The sequence below is a fragment of the Pistacia vera genome, unplaced genomic scaffold (assembly GCF_008641045.1).
Source record: "Pistacia vera cultivar Batoury unplaced genomic scaffold, PisVer_v2 Contig548, whole genome shotgun sequence".
Classification (NCBI taxonomy): domain Eukaryota; kingdom Viridiplantae; phylum Streptophyta; class Magnoliopsida; order Sapindales; family Anacardiaceae; genus Pistacia; species Pistacia vera.
In genome coordinates, this window is record NW_022196388.1 from 301,591 (window position 1) to 324,150 (window position 22,560).

Here is a 22,560-nt window from a genome sequence, read left to right on the forward strand (position 1 = left end):
TTATAAATTGAGGTAGTAAATGATTTATTAACGTCACAAAATCAAAAATATTAAAATATGGTGAGAATTTTAGGTTTAATAATAAAGAATCAAAATTGGTAATGTTTGATTTGGCTCGGCTAGTGCCTACCAAGCCATTGGAAACGACATCGCATTCCAGCTGCCGGTAAAATGTTGGAGTCTTTTGATTCCCCCATGGACTTTCATATATCAAAGTAAACGTTTTATTCTTTTCTTAATTTCATGGTCTTCTCTTCTTGCAGTCCCTTTCTTTGAAGCCTTAATTACTTTACTTTACGCGCAAGTATATACTATTGCCTCAAGCTTCACATTGTTTAATTTTTATTTTCTTTCTAATATAAACTTCAAATACATTCACCTAATTCTTTATTTATTTGTTCAAACTTACCAAAACACAAATAATAATAAAATGCGTTTTAATCTTCTTACATCAAGGCATCAGTTGTTTTTTTTTTTTTATCTGCATAAAGACTGTCGTGTCCTTTTTGGCTACCAAAGACGTCACCAAATCTGGGCCATTCAAATGGGTGAGCATAAAATACTTGGCCTAAAAACAAAACAGTTGCTGAGTGAGTTCCTGTAAACTGAAATGGCAGCAAAAATATTATCACCAAATCCACAGCTTCTCTGTTCCTTTTCTCTTCGTTCAAAACTTAGTTTCAGAGAGGTGAGGCAGCAGCAATCATGGCTGAGGACAGCTACAAAACCCAAGAGACAGGTGGTGGTTGGTGTGTCCATTCAAGAACCTCTCGTATCTACTCTTGTGGAAAACATCAGCAATTACCACCAAAACACTGAGCCATTTTATTTAATAGCTGACAGTGCAGTGGGCTATTCTTTGGCTAGCTACTACACTTCTCTTGGTTTATTTGTCATATCTGTTCCTGGTCTCTGGTCTCTCATCAAACGTTCGGTTAAATCCAAGGTATAGTACTAATTCGAAGAAATTTAACAAGTGGGTTTGTTTGTTTAGTTTTTTAAAATTACTTTTGTTACTGATATGTAAAGAATGATCGTGAAGACATAAGCTTTCTGCAAGCTTGAAATACTGGCTGTTGGATTAAGTTTAAATTGTTTTATTTCAGATAGTGCAAAAGACATTTATAGGAGAAGGGGAAAGTATGAAGGCACCGAATCAGGTCGCCGGGGAGATCTTATCTTTCTTTACTCGCAATAATTTTGTGGTCACTGATAGAGGAGAGACTGTAACGTAAGCCATTATTTCCTCATCCTCTTATCTATATACTATTCAAGTCTTATGTTATTGGATTTCTTAATTTTGAACATCAAATGAAGTGAATTTACCATTTCCATTATTAACAAGAGGGAAAAGACCATTTTTTGAGGTTAACATTAAGGCTTCTGATTTGGGTGAAGGTTTGAAGGAATGATGGTTCCGAGCCGAGGCCAAGCAGCATTGCTCACATTCTGCACTTGCATTAGCTTGGCAAGTGTTGCCCTTGTGCTTACCATAACCTATCCGGATATCGGCAATAACTGGTTCTGGATCACCATCCTCAGTCCACTAGCGTAAGTGCAGGTGTTTTGTTCTCTACCAGTTTTCTTGTGAAATTCAACTTGAAATATTGGTTCTGATTTTGGGATGACTCGCAGGGGAGCATATTACTGGAAACGAGCATCAAGAAAAGAGCAAATTAAGGTTAAATTGCTGGTTGCCGACGATGGTACCCTGTCCGAGATCGTTGTCCAAGGAGATGACCAGCAAGTAGACCAGATGAGGAAAGAGCTTCAGCTTAGTGAAAAAGGCATGGTATACGTTAAGGGCATCTTTGAGAGATGATATTTGATCGCTGAAAAGGCTATTCAATTTTTCAGTTGGGCTTGTGCTATGCAATCATAATACGAACTTATAAGGGAGCACAGCAAATTGAGTATCAACGGAAATAGTTATTAACGGTGTCCTTTTAATGGAGATGAGCCTAGAACCAGGATTGTTTTGTGTTTTGTATTTCCCGGAAATTTTGAGATGCATATGCTCTTAAATGCATAATATGATTTTGCTCTTGTAACCTGAAAAAGTTTCAATTCTTACAGATTGATTATCATCATCAATTTGAATCTTTACGTTCATTTTCAACTCAGCTTGGTTGCAAACAAACATGCCTGTTCAAAAGGTACGGAAGAGACTTGCCCTCTACCAACAATGGTAGCATACAAATGCAACGAGGGCATAGCAAAGATCCCAAGATGTTACAAGATGCAGCCCATTGCGAGATACTAATTGATGATTGAAAGAAAGAAGAAAAGCAAGTTGCTCTCTTGAGACCTAGCCAACAACGGCTTTAGACAGAAACCTTGAGTCATGCAAATGCAGACATGTGTATATGTATTTAAAAGGTAATGTTATCTGTACAAACTCGAGTTTGTACAAACTGATGTGACATGTCACAAAACATATCATATGACATTAGGATCCATGTAACTTAATATTTAAACTCTCATGTGACGTGACACTCACATAATGTGTCACGTCACTTTGTATAAAGAACTTGTACAAATAGTTTTACCCGTGTGTTTAAAATGGAAACCGACAACTTCTTCATTGATAAAATAAAACATAAGCAACTGTGAATTAAGGCATGAGCAAAAGACATTGGAAATTATGAACAGCGGAGGAGCCATGAAGAATTAGAGATTATCAGCATGAAAGGAAAAGATCGAGATCAAACACAATTATATACCCTTAAAGTTTTAGCATTGCAAAATAAAAGTTGAACAATTAAAGTACAAGTTCAATACCAATGTATCAAAAAACAGGCAACTTATTCCGAATTACAGTATCCCAACCTCAAATAATAGGTGGTAAAACACAAAGACCTGCATCAAATCTTCGGCATTATCTGATAAAATAAAAAAATTGAGATCCCACATAAACACGGTTCACTAGAATAGAAAACCACACTTCTCAACCAATCATCAACTTGTTCTCATCCAAGAAGGAGTAAGTAGGTACTTCCAGGTTGTATGGTGCTGGCCCCTTGCGAATCCTGCCAGATATATCATAATGGGAACCATGGCAAGGACAAAACCATCCACCAAAATCACCCGCATTTGGCAAGGGAATGCAACCCAGATGTGTGCAGACGCCAATGACAATAAGCCATTCTGGATTCTTAACCCTCTCTGCATCTTGCTGAGGATCACGAAGAGTTCCCACATCAACACTGTTTGCAAGTTGGATATCTTCCTCAGTACGACGCCTGATAAAAACTGGCTTCCCACGCCACTTAACAGTCACAGTAGTGCCAGGCTCAATGCTAGAGAGATCAACCTCAAGAGAGGCCATGGCAAGAACATCCTTACTGGCAGACATGCTCAGAACAAGCTTAAGGATGAGGAGACGGAGCAGTGAAGCATACACAAACCTACCACCAGTCAATACAAAATAGGCAAAAGCCCGCTTGTTAGGATCACCAGGAGGATAACGCTCGTGATTGTATTCATCATATACTATCTTAGAAGTGGGGTTCTTAACAGCTGCCACTGTTGGTGGAATACCGGGCACTACAGAGTTTTCATCCCTCGGTGTGAGGGCCTCAGAAGCAAAACCTGAAACATTATTAAACAAGAAGGATGGTGTCTTCACTAAATATTTCCCAAATATGAGCAATTATAGAGAGAAAGAACTACATGTTGCATAACTAGGAGGGCAGCAAAAAAGAAACTGTAATTCTAGCATTTAAATCCTTTATAACACACTTGAGGTTGAAAGGGCAATAAGCAACTTCAGAAAGCCACTCAAAATTATGTAACTTGTTTCACAATCATGATCATGGAATCAATATATACTTTTAGACACTTAGTTGAATAAAATATTTTCCTTCACTATTTGTTTGATAGCAGTTCCTGTTTTCCCCAAGGACATTCACCAAAAAAGGGAAGTAATAAGGAAAGCCCCATAATCAGGGTTAACCAAGTATATAATCTCTCACATTCACTACTGCAAATAGCACGCAACATGCATATATAACATACTATTCAGTTCACATAAACATGAAACAGCAACAAGAAGCAGCCTAAGGACAAAATTCCTAGTACAGGGGAAAGGTAAGACCAATCAATAAACTCCAACATGGGCAACTTAGATAGTTCCAAAAATGTCATAATATACAAACTCACTGGATAGTTGCGTATAAAACCAGTCATAAGGACATGCTGTCATCCTTTACAAGTAAACAACTTGAGACTTTAATAATAATCATTAAAAAGCACACCTTCCTTTGTAAAATAGGATTTCAACCCAATTCAGGTCACATTGCATCTACTAACAAATACAGCAAAATAATAAAAATTAAAAAAAGGAGTGAGAGAGAAAATCGTTTTTTGAGTAAAAAGCAAAAAATCTGAGCACAAATTAACTTGAGAAATGAAAGGCAAAAGAAAAACCAGTACATGTTATAGAGGTTGGAAATTAACTCATCCCTTAATGATATCTGACTAATATAAAATGGGAAGTTCCATTGCTGCAATGCTACTTAGTAACAGACATCTACACCACCATAAATGGATTTGTGAGATAGCACTGTTTGACTCGGCTTTTACTTCGTGCTGTTTGATTCTCGTAAAAAGATTCTACCAATTTCTCTTTACGTGAAGTATGTTTCAGGTGATAAATTAACATAACTTTTCTTCATGGATTAAAAATTTTCTGTTACTTCAAAAATACAGCTAATACAAACAAGCGGCAAACATAGTCACTCTCAAGAGAATAACTTCAGAAATTGATAGAAAAAAATGTTTCCTAAGAAAGTAATGAATTTTCTGTTTCTGCTCCCAGAAATCTACTAGTTTAACATGAAACCAAATACTATATTTCGCTTCTTGCTTTCGAAACCCAAAGCAATAAATGAAGCAAATTTTCAACAAAACAAAAAAGCCATTTTTATTCACCTAAGTAAATCGAACTTCTTTAAGCAATAAATCAAAAACTTGACATACTACCTCAAAGTTTAACCATGCAACTAATAACAAGCTACTCGAAAAAAATTATTACTACCGAAACGAAATATAAAGTAAATTACAACAAATTCAACAACATAAAATTAAATGAAAAAGTCTGAACCCTAACTAACCTCGGCAAGGAAGATGGAACTGAGGTGCAAAGAACGGGGAGCTGGAGAAGCCGCTGGATCTGAAATCATCGGATGACGAGGAGGAGGAGGACAAATCAGCACCGTTGATTAGATTCCGTGACGGCGCAATTGGTCTCCAAGATGACGAGGATGATGATGAGGACAGAGACAAAAGCCTCCTCGCAGCGACTCTCAACATCTTCAAACGCTCGATTATCTCTTCGGAATTGCGGTACTGTCGTCAATCTCTAGCTTCGCGAAAATTTGGGAATTTCAGAGGGATGATAAAAAGGGTCGCCTGTTTTTACAGAATCAAGCGGTGATTAGTTCGTTCAATTGGTGTCCCTGATTTTGACACGTGGGCATAAACCACGGTCCAATTTTTATAATTCGTTTTCTTTCCAACGACGTGTTTGGCTGGGGTTATCTCGTCATTTTATATAAACAAATTACTGTTTGGTTATCAAATAATATAAATTATTGTTGATAATATAGATGATAATTTGGTTACTTTTATTTCTTTAGATAATTTAAGAAAACTTGGTATTGTTAATTTTATTCTTTATTAATAAATTTTTTGGACAACAATGCCCTTATTATGAAATTAATTTACATAAACATATCATTACAATTTTACCCCTAATTAAATAGGTTTTTGGACAGTAATGTCTTTGTATTTAGAACAAATTGCAAGACACCCAAGATCACTACTGCCCGCCAACAACCACCTTCGACTGCCAGTATACGTGGTTGGAACAATGCATGACTGGTTAGACCTAGTCGGTCGACCAGAGATGTGGCCTTTAACAATGGCCAGAGATTTGGCCTTCAATGACGACCATAATCTGACTATCAATAGTCAGATTCTGACAATAGATTTGACCGTTTTCAACTAGATCCACTATGTATTTGGCCAAAAACGGTCATATGGCGCATAAAGAGCCAGATTCAGTCGGTCGTGCGCCATTTCGGCATTGGTGGTTGGCATCCCGCACTGGCTTGAGATAGGTGGGGGTGATTTTGTTAGGAATTAAATTTTTATGTGGTTTAGGTGTTTTAGCAAAATCTCAAATGTATGGGGTTAAAAATGATAATAAAAATAATACTATATTAATATTTAAAATTAGGACAATTTAGTAATTTATATAACATACCCACCAATTTATTCTTCACAACCAAACATATCAATATAATATACCCACCAATTTATTTCAACCTAACCAAACATATTTTCTCAAATATTCCCACTGATTTTCAAGCTAATCTATTTTTCCATTAATATAGCATTTCCAGTAATACAGTATTCCCTGAACCAAACGTACCTTAACGAAAGGTAAATAAAACACTTCTATTTAACTCAGGCTAATATAGAGTCAAGTCGAGCTCAAGTAGTTCACGTGTTGAGTCGAGCTAAATTCGAGCATAATAATACTTGACTCGAGTAGCTCGAACTTGACATATTATATAATATATTATCTTTATATTATTATTATTATATATGTATATATATTACAATAATTAAAATTTATTAATAATTAAAAATCGAGTTTGAGCTGGATCTTGACTTGATTACAACCAAGTCGAGCTTGAGCTTGATTTTTATTCGATTATAATTGAGTTGAGCTTGAGCCAATCATATATCTATCAAGCTCGAGCTCAGACTCAGGCTCGACAATTGAAACTCGGTCCATTTCGAACTCGAGCTTCGATTATTCCAATTGAACCGAGCTTAAGCTTTTCAATATTCTGTTCGATTTGTTTCGATTGCAACCTTCATATAGACAATTTTTTAAGTCATTGGATCACTGTTCACCATGTAATATTACAAAGGTAAAATTATAAATGAACAATCAAATGTAATAACATTTATTTTTGTTGTTTTCTATATTTTTTGAAATAAATAAAAACATAAAGATTTGATTAATAAGATATTAAGATTTAATAAAATATTTGGTAATTTTACAATTAATAGTATGATTAAAAAAAAGCACTGATAACACGTTTTAGTAATATTTGAACATTATTATTACAAAATATTTCACCAAATAATTATTTCCTATTGTATAAATTGGTTATAGGATAATTATATTAAATAGCTCCTATTTTCGCTTGAATTGAAAAGTAGCCTCATTTTCAAAGTTTATAATTTTTTTCTAATTTTTTAGACAAAATTGGTTTTTATATGTATAAGCTAAAACACAATACATTAAACAACGCTCGATACCACCCGATATTGCTCGATTATCAAGATTCGTATACTATTATCTTCAACCTCTAGCCCCAATTCACTTAATTAGGCCCAACGTTTTCCATATCTCAGAATTCAGGCACTAGAATGATAACTAGATAACACACAACAATGTCCGATAACACCCGACAACACTTAAATATCGAGATTCCAGCACCATCGTTTTCAATCTCTATAAATTACTACCTTATTATATTTTAATCATACTATAATCATAACAGTAAAATGAATTAATTTTATTACTACTAATAAAGTATAATTTAATAGAAGTGTAGTTACAAAAATCATTGTTTTGATTTCTTATTTTATAATTCATGTTTAGTAGTACTAGGATTTCAATTTAGTGCTTCAATTGTATATTTTTGAACCAGCACAGATAAATGTCATTGATAGAATTGTAAATACAGTTGTTGCATGGTTAGTTGATGCGAAGCCCCATACAATTTTCCAATTGTTTTTAAGCATTGCAAAATCAAGATCCTTGATGTCGGTGAATTGCAAGTTACAAATATAGTGGATGAAGATAATCAAATAGTCTTTGCAGAATTGAATGATCAGATTCGATAATTTAATGACACTAATCGAATGGATATTAATGTTTGCCTCAATCATCTAAATGAGCAACAAATGATGTATATTTTTAACTGAAATAAAAAATCATTGCTGCAATTTAATAAGAAGAGAAAATAAATAATCTTGAAGATGATAGTACGGAAATACAAAAAGTTTCTTGTAAAGAAGTTCTAAACATGCTTGAGAAGCTAAAAATATTTTTGTTTCAACAAGAATGTATCCATGCTAACGAGTTATTATATATTTGTAAGTTAAAAAATGTGGTAACAACTCTAAAACATAAATCATTGTCTAAAACAACTTTAGAAAAAAATTTATTTATTTTTTGATCTTAAACCTTTAATGTAACATAGCATATATATATATATATATATAATATACATATAATTATTATTATGTGGAGGCAACTTTCTTAAGACGGGAATTAGAAAAATTATAACTTATTATAATATACAGTTTATTCTTATTTATACCTATCCCAAGTTGGGACTAAAATTTTTCATAACTACGTGAAGATTATTCCTATATAAAACATCACTATAAGGAAATTCTACTATATATATATATTATAGAGAGAGAGAGAGAGAGAGAGAGAGATTAGTAAAAATTGTTTGATTAAAATGCCGTGTAATAATTTATAAAGGTTTAGCATAGTTTAAAATAGAAACGTTGATCTAATTGTAAAACCTAATAATAGTTCATCGTATTACTATGGTCTACAAACATTATAAGATGAGAATTGATGAATAGTATCACTGCTAATGTCGTGAAGTGTTTAACTTTAATACAAGGGGTTAGGAAAATTTGGTTTTTCATTGGTTTCGTGATGAATAGTACAATATAGTTTTAAATTTTTAATAGTCACCAATTGCTAAATTACCGCAGCAACCGAAGAAAGCATATAACGCAATAAATTGGAAAAGGAAGTTTCAAGCCCATAGGCCAGGGATATCTAGCCCAATTCCAAACTCGTTCTAATCCGGATTGCTACGCAGCTTAATGGGCCTCTTTCATAACTTAATATACTCGTTAGGTTCAGCCCATGTGAGTCAAGTTAACATTGCCAACATTAATTCTCTAGCGAAAATGATAGAGCCACCGAAAGTTGTGTATCGAATGACATAGCAAAATCTTGACCGTTGATTCATTATCAATTAATATTAATAAACGGTCAGGATTTTATCACGTCATTCGGTGCACAACTTTCGGTAGCTGTAGCATTACTCAATTCTCTAGACGCCTGCCATCTTAGCTCAGCCGGTAGAGCGCATGGCTTTTAACCATGTGGTCGTGGGTTCGATTCCCACAGACGGCGATATCATCTTTGCAAATTTTCCCCTTATACATAATTTTGACTCCAACATAATGAAAACCAACAATAAGATCTTTAATTCCAACTAGAGTGGTGAGTCGTGCCAGTCCATGGCACGGCACGAAAAATAGCACGGTATGGCGTGGCCCATGATTATGTGGGCTATGTCATGGACCCTAAATCAAGCAGACGGGGTTAACACACGAAAAAAATAAAAAAATAAAATAGCATTTAAAAATTTCATTAGAAAATGTCAAAACTTTATTACTTCAAGACGCCGTTTGGATCAGGTTAATATTAGATAATTGGGGTAATATTTTTTAAATTGAGTAAATGACGATGTTTGATTGGTTTGTAAAAAATTATTCTCGGAATATTTTATGATAAACAGTAGCATTTGAAGGGTATATTGTCAGGAATCTTAATACCTACGGGGGTTGTATAAAACTTACCCTGGTAATACAATTTTGTTTCCCATGTTACCCCTAAATAGTTGAGCATTTGGTCCAAATTAACCTTATATTTTTTAACACTTATAAAACACACAATTCACTCATGCAAACACTTTTGTCCTAGTTTTTTAAATTTTTCAAACAACATTGCCCTTGTTATTGTCATTATTTACAAAAATATCATTATACCCAAAACTAGCCACCATCGCTAGCCACTGTCGACCGTCGTCGGAGGCTACCAAAAGTCGCCATAATGGTGTACGACCGGCCGTATATGGCCAACCGTTCGCCCATGAAGATTTTTCTGACCATGGATATGTGATCCATGGTCGGAAAAGGCCAAATGTGGCCATGAAACGGCGACTGATATGGCCGACGTTTCACTACCAAAGGCCTGGCCATTTCACAGCCAGATCTATGGCATTGCCAGCGTCACGACCAGATCTGTGGCATTGCCAGCGGTGGTGGCTAGCTGTCAACAATGGCTTGGGATGGGTAAATGTGTTTTTGTTAAGTTTAAAACATTTTTGGTTGCTAGGGTGTTTTTACTAAATTTGAAAAGTTGGCGGTAAAAAAAAATTATTCAAAAATTAATAATAAAAAAATACTGTTAATATTTAAAAATGAGGGCAATTTAGTAATCATATAATATACCCACCCATTTATCATTTTAACCAAACATATTATTCACCAATTTATTCGAATAAACCAAACACATTTTCTAAACATTCCCAGTAATCTTCAAAGTGATCTTTTATTCCGTTAATATAATATCCCCTTATAATAAAACATTATATGATCCAAACGACCCCAAATGTATTCAAATTATGAAGTCAAATGTGGAAACATGACAAATGAAGATGAAGATGTATAATAATTCTTAATCCCAATTTCTAAGTTTGTATTTGTAATTTATAATTATAACTTACAAGTAATAAAAAGTGTTAAAATTCAATTAATATTTCAATGTCTCGTCATTTTATTATATTTCATAGTGATTATCTATTTTTTTAATTAATATAAATACAAAATGTCACTAAATATAATATATAAATTATTTTCATAATAATTATTAATAATAAATCAAAATTACCACAATTTATAAATATTGAAATTCATTTTTTTTATAAAGCACACCGGTCGGCCCACAGCACGACACGATATATAGTGGGCAGTGTTGTGGGCCTTCAAATTTGGTGGATTGGCACAGCACGACAGGGCGCGAATTTTCGCAGATCTTGGCATGACCCACGACATGACATACCTTACATTTTTAGGCACGACATAACCCATCACCGGCTCTATTTCCAACTAGCAATTAATTAAATTCAATTAAATCTCTAAGCAAAACTCAAACCAATATTTGGATTTGAGAATTAGACGTAATCAATCTTTGTGTGTTTTAGAAACCAAGACAAAAACGGAAAATCTCGTTACTCGCGTGTGTTTGATTCAGGGAATGTTATATTAATAGAAAAATAAATTACCTTGAAGATCACTGTAAATGTTTAGGAAAATGTGTTTAGTTGGTGGGAATAAATTGTTGGGTATGTTATATTAATATATTTAGTTGGGAGGAACAAATTAGTGGCTATGTTGTATAAATTACTAAATTGCCCTCATTTTTAAATATTAATATAATATTATTTTTTGAATAACTTCTTTTAACCCAGTACATTTAAGATTTAGCTAAAACATTTCAATAACAAAAAAAGTTTAAAACTTAACAAAAACACCTCCACTCACCCCAAGCCATTGCTGGCGGCTTGCTACCACCGCCGACGACACCGATAATGGAGATCTGGCTGTAAAATAACGATCGTTTCATGGCCAGATCTGGCTGTTATCCATGGTCGAAAACGGCCTTATCGACGCACGGTCAACCAGATCTAGTTGGTCGTGCGCCATTTCGTCGTTGCCAATGCCTAGCAATGGTTTCCAGATCCGGCCACCACCGTTGGATAATTTTTTTAAAGTTCAAGGGTATTTATATCCTAAAAAAATTGTATATAAGGATAAAATAGCCTATGAATATATTTGTAAAATAATTTCAAAATGAGGGTATTTTTGTCCAAAAAATTTATTAATAAAGGGTAAAATTATAACAAAATTAAAATTACTAAGTAATATTAAAATACCTAAAAAAATAGAGGTAATCACGTTATCTCATATATTACTAATAGTAATTATTATTAGTTTTAGAAGATTACCGGAATCTTATATTACTTGACAACCAAACGTGGTAATGAAATAATATAGGATGATATTACCTCAATAATGTCTTATTACTCCCAACCAAATACATCCAAAGGGTTAAAATGTTTTAAACTTTATAGCTATAGGGACATGAAGACAAAAAGCCACATTTAAAATGTAATGTTAGAATATCTCCAAATGACTCTTTATATAACTCAAACTGTTTATTATAAAGAGTTTATCCATAAAAATAAGAGTTCAACAGACTCTTTATTTTTTAAATAAATTTCATCCTCTATACTGATTTTAAATAATAAATATATAGTTTTTATGTATTTTATTTATTATTTATCTCTCTTATTAAATTTATTTATTGAAAAAATATAATATCTCTTCTAAATTTTAAGAAGCCTATTGGATTTGAATAAAAAATTTATTCTTTATATTTAAAAAAAATGATAAAGATACAATATAATCTTTAAAAATAAAGAATACCATTCATCCAAATATTGTTATGAACTAATTGTCGCGACTTGGAACTTCTTTTAAGTTTGTCCTTTTTTGCTTATTCTTTGCTTGGTGATATAATCACAGAAACTTTTTCCCATAAAATCAGTTTACTTGGTTCATTGTAACAAGAATGAGTCCAATACAAGACAAGAATGCATATCGACATTAGCCGCAAAAATTGACATGTTCGGACGCAGAAGGTAGCCGAAAGCACAAATTTGCTTTGAACAAAGTGGTAACTGAGGACTTGTTAGGTCCCTTTTGTAGCCGGAAAAATATGCATTGATTTGATTGATTAAAACATATATAATATATTGTGCTCATGTTATTCGTCCCACGCTTGCAAAGGGAGATGCATCTGATCTTCCATATAATATGCTAGTTGTCATGTGTCCTTTTGCTTTGCACACGAACACGATCGAACAATTAAAGCTATAAATGGCAACTTGTATCAAGTTCCAACAAATGTGTTTAGAAGCTTCTTTTACATATTATTCTGCCTTTTGCCACCCACTAGCGTTCTCTCTTTTCGGCGTTGATGTGATTTATTTACTCGATAGACTTACTTTTCACAGTATGAATTGTTGGTGAATGACTCTGGCATTAGTAAGTTGTATTTGTGAGTGTGTCCGGATCCGTTTTTGCATGCCTCATTTAATCCGTTAAAATCCTGAAACTGTTAATTAGGTAGAAACTTTAACGATTATCCTTATTAATGTTCGAGAGGACTCAAATTCAAAAACCCATAAAACTTTTTTTTGCTCTTCTACTGTTAGATCACTTACTACTATTTTTATATATTTTTGATAGACCAAGTAAATTAATCATTATGCATCCAATCTGATGTAGGGTAGTTTCAACGAGTGGGTTTAGTTAGAAATACAGTATGAAGATCGATGGATAGTCAAATTAAGATAAAAAGCTTGGAAAGTTTTATTCAAATAAGTTTTGACTCCGTATTTAATATATCTGGACGGAAGGTTTGATAAAAATCATGTTGAATTCATAATGGAGCGTGCTACCAGTTTACTATCGCATTTTAATGCAATTCAAATGGCCAGTTTCATTCAGTAGTTGCCGTTGGATGAGATCGTGAGAATGGATTTTAGTAGACTTCACATCCATATAATCGATTATATTTTGAATATTCAACTCACTATGATGTCACTGCTTACAAGATCTTCAAACATGACAAAATCTTCAAATAAATTAATCCAAAAACAAATAAATGGCCATCTGCAATTGCAATCTTCACGGCAGAAGTACCGCTGTATATGCAGAATTACAGTAGCGACATATAAGTCACTAGTGAAAGAATTATGAAGAGAACTGCATGCTTCAAACCACCATTAGCTAGTCCAACGATCAATTAGAACTCCTGAGTATATTATTCAAAAGATCATAAATTTGATTTACCTCAACCCCTAATAAGGGTGTGGTCATTAGAACTCTTATCCGACTAGTAGTTATAGGGTCCTGAAGGATTAGTTGAAGTGTGCGCAAACTAATCTAAACACTCCCGATCCTTAAAAAAAAAAAAAAAAAAAAAACCGCATGCTTCATGAAAATAAAATTCAGATGCATTTTCAAGCAAATTGAAATAAATCTTTCTTCTATTTCATACATCTTTAATTAACGGAGAATTAATTAAGAATGGTTTATCCAAAAGGGTTAACCAAAAGGCAAAAACTGGCCGTCAGGTTTTCACTCTCCCATTGCATGAAAACCTGTATAATGTGTACGTACTTGACCTTGACTTTCAGTTCTTCTGGCTATTATCAGGAGCATTAATATTCCTCCCAGCCTGCTCAAGAAAATTGGAAGCAGAAGGAAAGCTCCCCCTCAGTAACTCTTCTTCCATGGCCAGTTGATCATAATAATTATGAGACATTGCGGAAGAAGTTGGTGATGAAAATAACATGGATGTAGATTGTGATGAACCATAAAATGGAAGCTGGTTTTGATTGTTATAAAGACTCGAGGTAGCATACTGAACATCCCTATCATCATTACTGGAAAGCAGCTGTGCGTACTGGAAAAGATTAGGAAATGCTTCATGTGATAAAGGAGTTGGAATAGGAGAAGGTATTGGTGGTTGTGGAAATAAAGGTATTGGGGTAGGAACATATTCAGAAACTGTGCCTGAGTTACTGGAAGTAGTAGTACTCATTAGGTAGCTCAAGTCATGTACTCCTTGAACACGTTCAGGGAAATTGAGCTTAGCTTTGCTGCCTTTGAACTTTAGAGCCGCTGCATCATAAGCAAGGGCTGCAGCCTCTGCCGTGTCGAATGTTCCAAGCCAGACTCTGGCTGCCTTCTTCGGATCACGGATCTCAGCTGCCCACTTCCCCCATGGTCTTTGTCTCACCCCTCTGTAGTGTCTTCTTCTTGTATTGTCTCCTTCAAGAAAATTCATGTTTGATCATCAGTGTCCTACCATTTAACTAAGAGATCATGGTTCGGTGATCAAAAGGCTAATCTAGTAAGGCAACTAATTAAATAGAAGCAAATGGAATGAAAAGAGCACAATGGAGTTATCAAAACCATTGACAATTCGATGTTATACATTGTGGAAGGTTGCAAACAAGGTTGATTTAGAGAAAAACATGTGAATAGATGGAATAATAAGAAAATTCGTATACAACTTTAGATCAATATGGTATCCTTATTTTTGCATTTCAAAAGAAAAAATGGCCTACTGACTGAAAGATATCACATTATAACTAAGAACAGTTCCATGGTTACACCGGATCAATTCATATCTTTATTTATTTTTTGGAACTTATAAATATAGAAGAAATGTACTTTCTCGCATTTATATAAAGTTAATTAATCCCTTAAATCTGCATAAACATGCGGTGAGATATACAAATGGCGCAATGAATATTGACACTGCGCTCAGACACTACTCATCATCTTAATTTCTTTTATAAAAAGGAAACTATAAATATTATCACAGAAAAAAATTTAAACAATTAATATCCCAAAAAAGTTAACTAAAATGACTACAGTTGTTATACAAAAAATACAAAACACAAAATTAAGTAGTTCATTTAAATAGTATATAATATATAGCTAGTGATCGATCACCTAATAGCTTACCTTGATCGTGCGCAGGTTGAGATGTGTGAAGTTCCGTCGAGCTGATCATCAACTGTGGATTCGCTTGGCCATGCGCCGGCCAGCCGTACTGATCGCTGAAGGCAGCGATGACATTTGCTGGTGTGTTAGCATCATAACTAACATGATCGGCCGGCTGATCAGTACTCGTCATCGATTGGTACACAGAGAATATTTCATCTTCCTTTTTCTCCTCCGATACATCAAAAGGAAGAGGCCTCTTGCCATGTTTCCGATCCACTTTGTCAACCTCTAACTAGCTAAGTCTAGCTAGCTTTCTCAGTTCGTTTTGAATCAGTTTCTTAATCTTGTCGTCCTCAGACACATATAAAGAAAGAATAAATAATAATAATCTCCAGCTTAATCTATTTTATAAATTAACGATGTGGATACATAAAAAGTAAGATCTAGGTTACGATCTTGAATCCTTATTGATGGTAGTAAAGTATGAGCAAAGCCAAAAAAGAAAGATACGGTGGTGATCTTAAAGAAGAAAAAGAGAAGTTGAAGAAGTACTAAGAAGAAGAGAGAAACAAATGGGGTTGCTTGTAGGGCGTTAATTGCTGCACGTTAAAGTCAGGTTTTATGTATATATATATTTTGTCACACACACATATATAATAAAGTCATATGTTCACAAAATTTATTTCCGGAGAAATGATTTGGTGTTTAACAACGCAATGGATAAAGATTGACTAGCAATTTTTGACCTTACACGTGGTGGTATAGAAGCATGGATGTCATTTCATTATAAAATTAAGCATGTGAAATGCATTTTGAAAGGTTGCTTTGTTTATAGTGGCTGTTAGGAGTTTTGGAAAATTACAGTTTAACCTCAAAATGTTTGGCTTCCAAGCATGGGGTTGGTGTAATGTTTTTTTTATTTTTTATTTTTTTAAATTATATAAATTTTATGTAAAATTTTCATTAATATATGTTTTAATATTGTAATTGATATATTATAAAAATGCAAAGACAAAGTTTTTTATTGGAGAAAAAGAATTTCTTAATTGTTGACTATATTTAAAAATGATGAACAAATAATAAGGTGTGATTCCCATACGAGTAATTGAGCTGTTTTAATAATTAACTATAATTCAAAAATAAAATAAATTCATTCACCTATAGTTTATACATTGAAAATACACATTCAAAGATGTACGGCCTAATATAATATATTTTAAAATATATATATATATAATTAATAGATATTTAGATTACAATATGATTTTATATTACTATAAAAATTTAGTTGGAACTTATCATGGACAAGTGCATTGAATAATTGAACGTGCATTTGTCATTCGTCAGTATGGTGAACAATCAATTAATTAATAGAATGCAATTATTTTGGTATGAAAAATGTCTCTTGAATTTATATTAAAAGATTGCAACATCAACTGAAATACTTTGAACTTTTGATAGTTTTCTCATAGTTGAATTTATCTAATTGATACCTGGTAGAATCCTCTTTTTTTTTTTTTTTAATTTATTTAAATGTAATAATATAATTGTTATGTAGTTGAAATTCAATTAAATTTATTGAAACCAACCACTTTAATGTAAATTTACTAGTTTTGGTCAAGGTCAATTATTCTAATAAATTAAATTAAATATGAGTAATGTTATGCTTACAACTGAATCATATAAACAGACAAAAAACAAATGATAGAATAATAATTTTACATAAATTTTATGCAATTTTTGTCTATTTGTATGACTCAATCGTAAGTAAAACATTATTTATTAAATATACGACACTTTTAAAACTTTGAGAAAATTATAGGGTGCGTTTGCTACAATATTTTTACCCATATTCTTAACCAGATTTTACAGATAGCGTTTGGTTCAATATTTACACAATACTGTCATGAAAATAAAATCCTGACAACTATCTTGACAATTTTTTGACTGTTACAGTTTGCAGTCCTGCTTTTATTTCACAGTCTCACTTTTCTTCACTGCTTCACTATTTCACTTTCTCAGTATCCATTACCAGCTTCAGTGCTTCACCATTTCACTTTCTCAGTTTGCATTACCAGCTTCAGTGTTTCACCACTGTCACTTTCTCACTTTGCATTACCACCTTCGTAGCTTCACCATCGTCACAAACCATCTTTCTTCTCCAACATAATCTTCCACCTGCAAATACAAAACAAAGCACATTAGAATTCCGACCAGCCACCTAAATCAGAAAACCACCCCACAGCATCACCCAATCAATCTACCGCCATCATCACAACACAAACGTGACCGGAGTCGATCGTCACAAACCCATCACCGTGAACCCACATATTTGTCACAAACCCACCACCGTGAACCCACCACAGATAGATCTGTCACAAACCCACCATCGTAAACCCACCACTGTGAACCCACCTCAGATCTTTCACAAACCCACCACCGTGAACCCACCTTAGATCTGTCACAAACCCACCACCGTGAATCCAACGTGAACCCACCACAGATCTGTCACAAACCCACCACCGTTAATCCACCGTGAACCCATCTCAAATCTACACAGACCCACCACCGTGAACCCACCATAGATCTATCACAAATCCACCATCGTGAACCCACAGATCTGTCACAAACCCACCTCAGATTTGTCGCAAATCTGTCCACAGGGAAAGGTGTTTTGCTAAGTTTTTGTTTTGTTTGGAAAGTTTTTAACATCGTGTATACACATGAATCCTTTTAATTGTGTTTGATGTTTATTTGTCTCAGGGAAGAGAAAGAGACCCGCGAAGTACCCAAATCTAGTTTTTGAGCTTATGTTACCTATTTGTTTTCACGACACCGAGACGCAATTTTTTTTTTTTTTAATTTTATTGGAAATCATTTGTGTTAGTACTGTTTTTTTCTTTTCATTAATCCTTTTAATTTGGACTTTAATAATGTGTTTTGTAATTGGTTGACTGAAACTAATATTTGCACATGAGCTACTTGGATATGTGGATTTGTTTGTGGGGTTTAATGGTTACAACATGTGCTATGTTGCTTACAATGTTTAGCACATGCGTCAAAATATTGTGCAGTTTCATATGTTCTGTATGTAACATGTTGTATGTAATGGATAAATTTTGGGAGTAAAAAATTATTGGATTATTAAAAATATTTTATTCGGATTTCACTAACTGATATATTTGTTCTATAGATTCGACATTGTTCTTTAATCGTAACAACAAATTACGCTCATATGCACATATGTCAGTATAATTTGTCTCGACGTCGCAGGATTGATTACTACTTGCAACAAAGGCGAAAGCTTCGACGTTTTTCCAGACTTGGAGTTCGTCATGCACCCTGTTGGTCAACATTGTCTGTATCTTCTCTTGCATTGACGTCTTCAAGCATTACTGGATCGAACGAGGTATAATTTTATCTATGTTTACTTGGTTACGTTAACATGTGAATATTATATTTTGTAATGTGATTGGTGATTCATATGGTGTCCCAATGTTGGTTGTCTCTCACCGTATTGTCCTTAGATGAGTGATTCTGTGGCCTGGTCCGTTGAGATGACCCACAAATTTCTGGTCCTGTTATCTGAGCGCACGATACTGCAATAAAAATAGCAGATTACCAGGAAATGTTGGACGACATATCATCAATGGTTGGCAGGAGACTCAACGTCACACAATTAACCTCTAAGTTCTTTCGCCTGCGAAGAGCATATCAAGCATGGTGGAAATTGCTGCAACACATGGGGTTTGGGTGGGATCATGAGTCGCAAAGTCCAACGTGTCCTGTAGAGGTTTGGCAAGAATATGTCAAGGTAAATTTTCATTTTTTTTAACTAATATTAATCAACGACACTGTAATTGTACGCATTTTTTTTTCGGACTGCCAAATATTAATATATTATTCCTTTAACTTACCAACAAAACCCACTAGCGCAACAATTTTACCACAAGGGACTTCCTCACAAGGAGCTTTATGAAATCATATTTGAGAAGCAAACTGCCACTGGGAGATATGCGTACACATCTGCATCTCAACCAGTAGAGACCTCCACTTATTCCAATCAGGGTGCGGTTCTCATGGATGATAGCGACTTTGAACCTGATCCAGATCGGACGACAGGAGAAAAACGGCCAAACACATTTAGCCATGGAAGAGTGAGAAATAGGAGGAACAGAAGCGGCCTGGGACAATCATTTGCAGATGTCATTGGTAGATTGACAAACGAGCTTGTGGAGAGGCGGACTATGAGATCGAGGGCTGGCAATCGCAGTGCAAATGAGAGGGACGAAGAGAACACTACTGCTCCATCTGATCCTTTTTCCATGAGCAATTGTATTGACATCATGACGGCCATGCAAGTACCCACACAGTTTTACCTGCCAGTTGTCAAGTACGTATATCAAAATCCAGGGTGACGGGAGATATTGTTGAAACTCCCGCCCGAGGAAAAGGCTAACTGGATTTATAACGACTTTCCCAACTTGTAGATGACACTATATTTCCTAAGTGTTTGCCAACAATTTTGTATGCGTCAGTGGGCACTTGTCATTACAATTAGAATTTATAACGCTACTGTATGAACTTATTAATCGTGGTATTGTTTTATGTGATATTACATGTTTCAACCTCGTTTTGGATTGTCATTATAATTAAATATTGACTATTATATTTTGCTAAGTAGTACAAAAACTGTTAATTGTTGATCAATGTTTGCAAATGTGCAGGTTTAAATGGTGTTGTCTAGCCGTACAGGAAGAAGACGGCGTGCTACAGATGACGAAGAAGAAATACTGACAGATATAGCCATTGCACTCTGTGGTGTTACCCCGTTAGAAGCAACTGGGCATCAACTACGAAATACATCCGTATTAACTGGTCATGAGTACATGTTGGAAGTACTTAATGGTCACCCTGACAGGATCTATGACACGTGCCGCATGGACAAAGACTGTTTTACATACTTATGTGAAATTTTGTCCGATCAAGGCAAATTGCGACCAACCAGGAAGACGAATTTGGAAGAACAAGTTATGATATTTCTAACAATCATTGGAAAAAACGAGACAATCAAAACGATGATGGAGGATTTCCAACATTCGGGTGAGACGATCTCTAGACATGTTGGTGCAGTTTGCGAGGCTTTATGTGAGTTGAAGACAGAGTTTATCAGACCACTTGACTTCAATGATGTTCCATGGGAAATATCAGCCAACAGAAAATATTACCCTTTCTTTAAAGTACTGGTTCATTATGTTTTCTATTAGTGGATAGTTAAGTTCATTGTGTTATTAATTTTGATAGTCGGTTAATATGTGTAAAATTCAATTTTTATGATAGGACTGTATTGGAGCTATTGATGGCACACATGTATACGCTTCAGTTTCACATGAATTTGCCGATAGGTATCGGAATCGCAAAGGAACGTTGTCACAAAATGTAATGGTTGTATGCGACTTTAGGACGATATTCGCTTGTGTCGTTACTGGATGGGAAGGATCTACGCATGATTCAAGAGCTTTAAATTCAATTCTTTATGATCCTAATTCTGGATTCCCACATCCTCCACCAGGTATAAGTATTTTCTTGACATATTATAGCGTATTTGCTCCACTGTTGAGGCCCTGTAATTCAAATAAAATGTCTGATATTATTACAGGGAAATACTATTTGGTTGATGCGGGTTATCTAAATAGAGATGGGTTCCTCGCCCCTCATAGGCGAATGGCTTACCATATTTCTGATCACTGCTGTTATCGAAGGGGGCCACAAGAGTTGTTTAACTGCAGACATGCTTCACTCCGCAATGTTGTCGAGAGAACCTTTGGTGTTTTGAAAAGACGGTTCCGTATTCTAAATGGAATGAACAATTACCCGTTGGACAAACAAGGGAAGATTGTTATGACATGTTGTGTACTTCATAATTTTATCAGAATGTACAATATGGACGACCGTATCTTCGAACAAACCAATAATAGTATGGGTAATGAGCAAGTATATTGTGATCGTCAAAACGGGGCAGAATATGGCCAAAATGGAGAAGGATGGAATCAACCGCAACAAGGTATTATAGACAATATGACGACTGTATGAGATAACATAACGAATGCACTGTGGGCAGCACAGTGGACCATGTCATAGTTGTTAATGAAGTATACGTGTAAGAATGATTGTAAGGGTTGATAATTAATACTTTTGTCATATATGTATTAATGTGATGTTTTTAAACAGTTGGATTAATACTTGAAATTAATATGGGTTTTTGTTTTTTAATAGTTACTGGTGAAAAATTACCAATAAAATGTTTAATATTATTAAAATGTAAATTGATAAGTTATATATATAATATTACATTATTTTAACAAAATGCACCAAAATATTATATTAATAAATCATTTATAAAAAAATATATCTATCAAATATTCAACACAAATATCAAAGTAAAAATACTCTATCAAACTCATATTCTTCAAATCCTATTCTCGTAATCATAACTCTACTCAACTATCCAATATTATTCTCAAAATCCTATCCAAAATAATAAACCAAACGCACCCATATCTGCATGTTTGGCTTAGTATTTTTATCCATATTTTGGATCCTATTCTCCAAATAATGTTTGGCACATTATTCCATAAATATTACTCTATTTTTTTAATTACTTTTAAACCCCATAAGGTTATCAATTTCACTAAATACCCCCTAAAAAAAGTTTAAAAATTAACAAAAACACCCCCATCAACCCAACTTGTCAGATTCCGGCAACCACCATCGGTGATAGCCGGAATCTGTACAACGGCCTAACTTCCTACCAGAAATGGCCGGAAGTTCACCGATGTGGCATTTTCCGGCTAGATCCACCATGGATCTGGCCGTCATTGACGGTCGACGACGGCCAAATCTTGGCCGTCGTTGACCGAAAACGATGGCCACATCTTTGGCCGTCACTGACGGCCAAAGATGGCCGTCGTTTGGCCTTTTTCGGCCAGAAAATGCCATAACGATGTGTTACGGCACAGATCCGACCGGTTTGTGTCGTAACAAAATTTTCTGGCCAGATTCCGGCGGTGG

General features: G+C 34.5%; 3 protein-coding genes and 1 non-coding gene across 4 annotated transcripts; 2 read left to right on the top strand and 2 right to left on the bottom strand.

Annotated features, from left to right (window-relative positions):
• Positions 1-557: 557 nt before the first annotated feature.
• LOC116107761 (protein COFACTOR ASSEMBLY OF COMPLEX C SUBUNIT B CCB1, chloroplastic-like) lies at positions 558-2,562 on the top strand. Its single transcript, XM_031394055.1, has 4 exons — positions 558-946; positions 1,107-1,231; positions 1,399-1,551; positions 1,636-2,562. Exons 1-4 carry the CDS (start codon positions 611-613, stop codon positions 1,820-1,822), a joined length of 801 nt encoding a protein of 266 aa, XP_031249915.1. The 5' UTR covers positions 558-610; the 3' UTR covers positions 1,823-2,562.
• Positions 2,563-2,705: 143 nt separating this feature from the next.
• On the bottom strand, positions 2,706-5,465 carry LOC116107764 (cytochrome b-c1 complex subunit Rieske-4, mitochondrial-like). The gene is made up of 2 exons (XM_031394059.1): positions 5,115-5,465; positions 2,706-3,591 (listed from the first exon to the last, which is right to left on the bottom strand). The coding sequence occupies exons 1-2, from the start codon at positions 5,311-5,313 to the stop codon at positions 2,948-2,950; spliced, it is 843 nt and encodes a 280-aa protein (XP_031249919.1). The 5' UTR covers positions 5,314-5,465; the 3' UTR covers positions 2,706-2,947.
• A 3,712-nt stretch (positions 5,466-9,177) lies between these two features.
• On the top strand, positions 9,178-9,250 carry TRNAK-UUU. Its single transcript has one exon. It is a non-coding gene; the product is annotated as a tRNA-Lys (tRNA).
• A 4,717-nt stretch (positions 9,251-13,967) lies between these two features.
• LOC116107759 (ethylene-responsive transcription factor ERF113-like) lies at positions 13,968-15,861 on the bottom strand. The gene is made up of 2 exons (XM_031394053.1): positions 15,508-15,861; positions 13,968-14,805 (listed from the first exon to the last, which is right to left on the bottom strand). Exons 1-2 carry the CDS (start codon positions 15,677-15,679, stop codon positions 14,165-14,167), a joined length of 813 nt encoding a protein of 270 aa, XP_031249913.1. The 5' UTR covers positions 15,680-15,861; the 3' UTR covers positions 13,968-14,164.
• Positions 15,862-22,560: the final 6,699 nt, after the last annotated feature.